Consider the following 8,500-nt stretch of genomic DNA (forward strand, 5'->3'; position numbering starts at 1 on the left):
TTGAAGGAAAGAAAGAAGAGAAGGAAGGACAGAGAAAGAGAAAACTAAGAGGGAAAGTGTGAAGAGGCAGAAAAGAAAGGGGTGAAACATCAGAAGGTTGGAGATATAGCCCACCCCCCAGGGGTACGAATAACAGAAATGGGGCTGAAGGGAGACAATGGACAGTGTCAGACATGAAATAACCACAATAGTATATAATTGATCAAGGATCCAAGAGGTGGAAGGGTGGGGAGGGAGGGGAAAAAGAGGAGCTGATACCAAGTACTCAAGTAGAAAGAAAATGTTTTGGAAATGTTGATGGCAACATATGTACAAATGTGTTTAATACAATTGAATGATGGATTGTCATAGGATTTGTATGAGGTCCCCCCAATGAAATGATTAATAAAAAAAAGTGAAAAAGAAAAAGTGTGAAAAAAGAGGGTTTGTTTCTAATGTGGATGCTGAGTTCTGTTGCTATGGCAACATGAATGTGGGTGGTTCCATGCCCTCAGGGCCCCTCATGTGGAAGAATGAGGAGAAAAAGAAAAACCCTGTTTGTGTGATTGTGTGACTGTGCCTAGATCTGTGATGGTGTTGGCATGTGGGCCCATGTCCGCCATGTCTCCATAGTGGGTAGGCCACATGGTCGAGAGAGTGGCAGACTCAGTTTGGGTGGGCATTCCTGATTCTTTGGGAGTTTTGCCGTGTGCACATCTGCCAAGGAGGGGTGGGGTGGTGGTGGGTAGGGGCACATGCCCATGGGAATGTTGGGGTGCTGGAGAGGGTGTACATAACATTTTATTTCAACTCTACCATAAGAGTTTAATATTCAGTATTTGATTGTAATCTCTGTAATGTATAATTCAAATGTTAATATAATTTTCTTCAGAAAAATGATTTTCTGAGTATACTTGCTAAGTCCTTTAATTGTGATTGAAGAAATAACTTGTTCAACCATATGTACAATCTGTTTTTCAGCTGAAAATGTGTTTCTAAAATGCAACTTCAGCCCAGAAGAAATCCTTGGACCACCTTGCCCTGTCCTCTAGATGTGGATCATGAAGATACTAAAAAGAAATTCTCTCTGGGTGTTGCTTTCCTTGCTTCACTTGACAGCAAATGCTGCAGAGCATGTGGAGGTGGCAAAGCATGCGATCAAGTTGCACCGAGGCAAAGGAGCCGCCACAACTCAGAGAAAGCAGTGGGTCATGGATAACTGCAGAAAGCTCTCTGGGCTGCTCCGTCAGAAGCACGTGGTTCTTAACAAACTGAAAAATGCAATCCGAGCAGTGGAAAGAAACGCTGGGCTCTCAGATGAAGAAAAATTGTTTCAGGTGCATACATTTGAGATTTTTCAAAAAGAACTGAATGAGAGTGAAAATTCAGTCTTTCAGGCTATCCACGGACTGCAAAGGGCCCTCCAGGGAGATTACAAAGATGTCGTCAACATGAAAGAGAGCAGCAGGCAGAGGTTGGAGGCACTGAGAGAAGCTGCAATAAAGGTCAGTTTTGTTTTGCTTTTTACCATTTTACCAAGTACAGACATTTATTTACACACAACCACCACCCCTAGCACTCCCCACAATAAAAGAAAGGAAAAGAGAGGAAAAGTATATTCTGAAATTAGGAAATCGAGATCAAGGGAAAATGTAGTAAGTGCTGTTGTTTTAGTAGGTAAGATCTGTCAAGGCATCTATCTACTCTTGCAGAATATGGACATATGGAATAGCTCTCATATGTAAGCTCGTCTTTTCCTTTTGTATTTCTTACTGTAGTTGTATTTTATTATTCGTAGAAGGATTCATGAGCTCATGCTTTTCTCTACTTTAGAAATTCTTGGGTAATTCAAGAGGTCCTCAAATTATGCTGATAAGCTGATATGGAAATAAATACATTTGTAAATCTAATCAACACTTTGAAGGTTTTTTGAGAAGAATCTCTCTGATTGTGAAGTTTCGCTTTATTTAAGGTCTACATACTGAAAACAACAAATACTAAAATTCAGGTTTTGACAATTGTATATATCTCAAGTAGGATTTTGACCAAATATTCTTAAACTGATGAGAAGAAACTGCCTGCATTAGATTTAATATAATTTATATTACTTTTCAAACCATGATATTTTGAATACTTGTTATATGCCAGGCATTGTGCCAAGTACTTTAAATGTGTAAAATATTATTTCACCATAATAGAAATGTCTTAATTTATCACAGTTTTAAAAGCATAGAAAAAAATAGACAATCTTTTTCTTTTCACCAAAGCATATGGTATATTCAGGTAGAAATATGATCATTAGACAAATGGAGAATCCAAGTTTTTTAACAGCCTTGACTCAGAGAGTGTGCTATAGATGGATGTCAATTCTGAATCAGAGGGCATCCTAGGCATGTGTGTGAATCCCTATCCTGTATTCTCCTTTGAATAGATATTACTGCCTTAGGAGATCTTTTTTGATAGTTAAATCATTAAATGCCTTCATTTGTAAGAGCCATAGTTTTTGCAAGATTTTCTTGTAGAAAAACACATTCATGTTTGCATGAATTTGAGTAACAGTGATCTAAATATACATGCTTTATGAAATTTGAAAGTCTTGTAACTTACACTATTTACCCAAATAGCTTTTGCCACGTAACACCAGACAGCAGCATTGTCAGGGAGACTGAGGTGATATTTATAGGTAGCCTGGTTGGTGTTATCACTACAGATCCATTAAGTAGGCGTTGTTTCTGGATATTCTCACTCTTCCTCTACTCCCCCAAACCAAACTCACTGCCATTGAGCCAGCCTTGACTCACTGTGGCCCTCTATGCCGTTTCTGAGGCTGTAATTCTTCACACGTGTAGACAGCCTTCTTACTTCTATGAGCAGCTGGTGAGTTTGAACCACTGACCTGTACTAGCACCTTAATGCCTAATTCATAGTGCCAGTGAGCTTTTTTGTCCCATCTAAGCACCCTTTTAAATGTGAATTATTTTTAAAGATGCGCTAATAATGTGATTAAGATACTTGGAGTTTAAATGTAATTGTACAAAAATAATTTATTAAATTATATTGTCAACCCCATCTATCCATTTATGAAATAACTGTTGTTCTGGAACAACTTTTCCTTGTAATTTTCCATTAAGGAATCTTGGTAGTGCAGTGGTAAAATGTTGGGCTGCACCCCAAAAGGTCAGCAGTTTCAGCCGACCAGTTTTCAATGTGAGGAAGATGAGCCTGTCTGCTCCCATAAAGATGTACTGCCTCTGATCCCATAGGGAGCAGGTGTCCTCTGCAGCATAGTGTCAGTGTGACTGTGTGTTCTGTTTATGAATTTATATCTAGTAGCAACATATTCAAGCATCACAGCTACTTTTAGAGTACAGCTATCCTTCACATCGTTGTACATATGTACTGTAGGCACACATGTTACTGTAGGTTTAGTAACATAATCAGTGTTCAGCAAACCATTTTGCATGAGTAAATGTCAATAATGATCGATGTTATTTATAGAAGTAGAAATATTATATATTTGTATGTGTACTTAGTAACAATTTCCCTAAATATTTTACTAAGTTTAGTTTTGTATGAATGATCTAGAAGACTTCATCTTCCCTAGTTAACTAGAGTTAAAATTATATATGTAAAGAGGGCTATTTGACATAGAGAATAGGTTTGATTTACTCAGGCCAAGTACCTGAAATTGATAGATGAAAGTCATATTCTGGTTTATTTCTTAAAACTCACTTTTAATTCCTTACAAATGAATAGGAAGAGACAGAATATGTAGAACTTCTGGCAGCGGAAAAACATCAAGTTGAAGCCCTTAAAAACATACAACATCAAAACAAGAGCCTGTCCATGCTTGATGAAATTCTTGAAGATGTAAGAAAGGCAGCGGATCGTTTAGAGGAGGAGATAGAAGAACACGCTTTTGATGACAATAAATCCGTAAGTGGTATTTCGGGACACGTAACAGTTTACGTATTGAACTACTTACTCATTGAAAAGGATGTGCTGTTGAAATTGTTTTGCATGTTTATTTTTACTTTGTATTGAGGACAAACCAAATTCTTTGTCCTATAGAAACTAATCTTATTGTGGAAATAGACTAAAAATACCAGTTGTAATTGTTGATGCGGACTCAAGGAGACAGCGGGCACACCAGTGTAGCACTGTTCACCTTGGGCGTTTCCGGGACAGCTCAGAAGTAGGTTGCCAGGCCTTTCTTCATGGCACCTCTGTAGACTCAGCCCTCCAGCCATTTGGTTAGCAGCTGAGCACATTAACCATTTTCACCATTCACAGGCTCCAAAAATAAACTAGTTAGCCTCGTTTATTTTCACACTTTCACACGATTAGTTCCAGCCACAGGTTAGCAGTTTGAAACTACCAGCTGCCCCTCAGGAGAAAGACAAGGCTTTCTACTCCTGTAAAGAGTTAGTGTCTCCAATCGCTGAAGACAAAGCGGGTGCATAAGCAAATGTGGTGAAGAAAGCTGATGGTGCCCGGCTATCAAAAGATATAGCATCTGGGGTCTCAAAGGCTTGAAGGTAAACAAGCGGCCATCAAGCTCAGAAGCAACAAAGCCCACGTGGAAGAAGCACACCAGCCCATGCAATCACGAGGTGTCGATGGCATCAGGTATCAGGCATCAAAGAACAAAAAAATCTTATCATTGTGAATGTGAGGGGGCAGTGCAGAGTGGAAGCCCAAAGCTAGTCTGTAGGCAATTGGACATCCCCTTACAGAACGGTCGTGGGGAGAAGACGGGCCAGTCAGGGTGCAGTATAGCACTGATGAAACATACTGCTTTCCTTAGATTCTTTAATGCTTCCTCCCCCACACTATCATGACCCTAATTCTACCTAACAAATCCGGCTAGACCAGAGCATGTACATGTACACGGGTACAGATAGGAACTGGAAACATGGAATATAGGACAGATAAACCTTCGAGACCAATCTTGAGAGTAGCCATACCAGGAGGGGAGGGGAAGGTGGGGGGAGAAAGCGGAACCCATCACAATGACCTATCTATAACCCCCTCCCAGGGGGATGAACAACAGACAAGGGGGTAAAGGGAGACATTGGACAGTGCAAGACATCAAAAAATAATAATAATTTATAAATTATCAAGGGTTCATGAGGGAGGGAGGGGAAAAATGAGCTGAGACCAAGGGTTCAAGTAGAAAGAAAATGCGTTGAAAAGGATGATGGCAACAAATGTACAAATGGATGTATGGATGGATTGTGATAAGAGTTGTAGGAGCCCCCAATAAAATGATTAAATTAAAAAAAGGTGGGGGAGGGAGAAACTGAAAATAAAGTGGAAAGTAGAGATGAGAGAACTTAAAAACATTATAAGGACAATGAATTTTCAAAAGAGTATGCCCTAAATCGGGTAAAATTGACGTTTCTAAGTCATAACAATCCTGAACATTTTCATCCTTAAACCCCTTTTAAAATTAAATTTTCCTAGTTCGTGCTAGTGAACATTATTCTTTAGTCACATTTGATAAATGGCAAAAAAATTCTTCCATGTAGGATTTACTTTCATTAAAATGAATTTGAAAACAGTTTATTGACTTTAATGTTGCTATATTCTTACAGGTTAAAGGAGTCAATTTTGAGGCAGTTCTCAGAGTGGAAGAAGAAGAGGCCAATTCTAAGCAAAATATAACAAAACGAGAAGTTGAAGATGATTTAGGTCTGAGTATGCTAATTGACTCTCAAAATAACCAGTATATTTTGACCAAACCCAGGGATTCAACAATCCCACGTGCAGATCACCACTTTATAAAGGTATGTGTCCATGTTTTTAGTCTCCTTTCAATATTGGGCACAGTTTCCTCCCTTCTCCTCTCCCTTTCCCACTTATGTAAACACATCAATCAAATAAGATTGAGCGTTATCTATCCAACAGCAACTTTCCTCCAAACAGAACAGATTCTACTAGAATTCACTACCTTTTGCAGTTCTTGAAGATTTTAAGACAGTCCCTCTATCTCCTTTTTAAAAGAAAAATAACAATTTTTAAATGGTAAATGAAAGTTTATTTTGACTTTGAAAATTTAGAAGACATCATTCAATGAAAGGTTACTCTGATGGGATTAAAATGTTGCCTATTTTAAAACTATTTTCACTAAAAGGTAAAATCCTGGCCAAGGTAGCATGTATAGGCAGTTCCTAGGTTGTCAAAGTACCGCTTAAGTACAAGCTGTATTCCTGAACCAACCTTGTGAAGCCTATCGGATTAAAAATTGGACGTATGTGGTTAGTAATAACAAATGGGTTCTACTTAGTGATGTGCATCAAAGTACTATGATTACTGTATTATATTTAAAATGCTTTCATGTACCTAGAAGTGTTTAATTATTATGTGTAGGAAGGTACACTACATGAAGGGAAATTTTTAAGTTCATGGAAAAAACGCCATTATCTTTTTGGAAGCCCTTTTATTTACGATCTTTGCAGACAAATTTTAACTGATCGAAACGGTACCTAGCTGCTCCACCTTAACGCATACATTCATCTTCCAGGCAGACTTATGAACGGAACTTGTTTGTACTCCAGGAACTGTGGCCAGCTTTATTTAGACATAGGATATGAATCTTGAGAACTCTCTTTCAACAATGATTTGTGGTCCTTACTGATTGAGATGCTCTGTCCTCTAAGGAACCCAGCCAATATAAGGTTGGCAAGCACTTGAGTATTCGGAGTTGATGGTGCTAAGGTTGAGAGGGATCCATTTGGATTTGTACTGTAATGAGTCATAGATTCAGCAACAATGGTGTGCAGATTACGCAGGGAAGGCTAACACGATCTAGATAAATTGTCCTACCTCCAATAAAATGGACTAGGGCTTAACGACATAGGACTTGAACTTTGAACAGGTAAAGAAACCAAGGCAAAGTCTTACAGGTATAGCTAACACAGAGTTTGGGAGGAAGACTGCAAATTAAATAAGCTCAATAAATGATGCCAAGGGCTCATGCCAGGTATTGAGTATATATTGATAGAATTGCATTAATAGATAAAACTCAACAAATTAATTTTTTGGTTACCATTGAGTCAGTGGAATTCTGGTGTTCAGCATAAGGAAAATACACAAAGTTTACTGTAAAGAGCTAACTTATTTACAGTACTCTCAGACTACCTTCTTAATGCTTTTACTTTTCAGAGACAGTACTATAAAACTATAAAAACTCCTCTTAGTTGAATCATCAGGAGCCCTGGTCGTGTAGTGGGCTACTAACCACAGGTCAGCAGTTCAAATCTAGTAGCTGCTTTACAGAAGAAAGATGAGACTTTATATTCCCTTGAAGAGTTACATTCTCAGAAACCCACGGGGCAGTTCTACCCTGCCCTAGAAGGTTGATAATGGACTCATTCGCAGTGAGGAGTTGTATCATTTACTCTTCATTCATATTAAATGAATTAAGTGTGCTATCCTATCCTATTTGTTTAATCATCTTACCCTTCTACGCAGTAGAGGCAGCCATCATTTTAAAAGTTTTTTTTTCCCCCTTAGGACATTGTGACCATAGGAATGTTGTCTTTACCTTGTGGCTGGCTATGCACAACAATAGGATTGCCTACAATGTTTGGGTATATTATTTGTGGTGTACTTCTAGGTCCATCAGGACTAAACAGCATTAAGGTAAGAATACAATTTTTTTTTTAACATTTTATTAGGGGCTCATACAACTGTTATCGCAATCCATACACACATCAATTGTGTAAAGCACATTTGTACATCATTCTCATAGCATCTGGGGTCTCAAAGGCTTGAAGGTAAACAAGCGGCCATCAAGCTCAGAAGCAACAAAGCCCACGTGGAAGAAGCACACCAGCCTATGCAATCACGGGGTGTCGATGGCATCAGGTATCAGGCATCAAAGAACAAAAAAATCTTATCATTGTGAATGTGAGGGGGCAGTGCAGAGTGGAAGCCCAAAGCTAGTCTGTAGGCAATTGGACATCCCCTTACAGAACGGTCGTGGGGAGAAGACGGGCCAGTCAGGGTGCAGTATAGCACTGATGAAACATACTGCTTTCCTTAGATTCTTTAATGCTTCCTCCCCCACACTATCATGACCCTAATTCTACCTAACAAATCCGGCTAGACCAGAGCATGTACATGTACACGGGTACAGATAGGAACTGGAAACATGGAATATAGGACAGATAAACCTTCGAGACCAATCTTGAGAGTAGCCATACCAGGAGGGGAGGGGAAGGTGGGGGGAGAAAGCGGAACCCATCACAATGACCTATCTATAACCCCCTCCCAGGGGGATGAACAACAGACAAGGGGGTAAAGGGAGACATTGGACAGTGCAAGACATCAAAAAATAATAATAATTTATAAATTATCAAGGGTTCATGAGGGAGGGAGGGGAAAAATGAGCTGAGACCAAGGGTTCAAGTAGAAAGAAAATGCGTTGAAAAGGATGATGGCAACAAATGTACAAATGGATGTATGGATGGATTGTGATAAGAGTTGTAGGAGCCCCCAATAAAATGATTAAATT

General features: G+C 39.0%; 1 protein-coding gene across 1 annotated transcript in view; it reads left to right on the plus strand.

The window, feature by feature from the left end:
- TMCO3 (transmembrane and coiled-coil domains 3) overlaps positions 1 to 8,500 on the plus strand; it is a 104,178-nt gene that overhangs the window by 21,112 nt on the left and 74,566 nt on the right. Inside the window, exons 2-5 of the mRNA XM_004704312.3 lie at positions 961 to 1,484; positions 3,736 to 3,915; positions 5,577 to 5,768; positions 7,498 to 7,626. Of these exons, the coding sequence (XP_004704369.2) occupies positions 1,032 to 1,484; positions 3,736 to 3,915; positions 5,577 to 5,768; positions 7,498 to 7,626 (954 nt within the window). The 5' untranslated portion in view covers positions 961 to 1,031. The remainder of the gene's footprint in view (positions 1 to 960; positions 1,485 to 3,735; positions 3,916 to 5,576; positions 5,769 to 7,497; positions 7,627 to 8,500) is intronic.

This window comes from Echinops telfairi, unplaced genomic scaffold (assembly GCF_000313985.2).
Source record: "Echinops telfairi isolate 266 unplaced genomic scaffold, ASM31398v2 ScPeMD7_7467;HRSCAF=8505_1, whole genome shotgun sequence".
In the NCBI taxonomy this organism is placed as follows: Eukaryota; Metazoa; Chordata; class Mammalia; order Afrosoricida; family Tenrecidae; genus Echinops; species Echinops telfairi.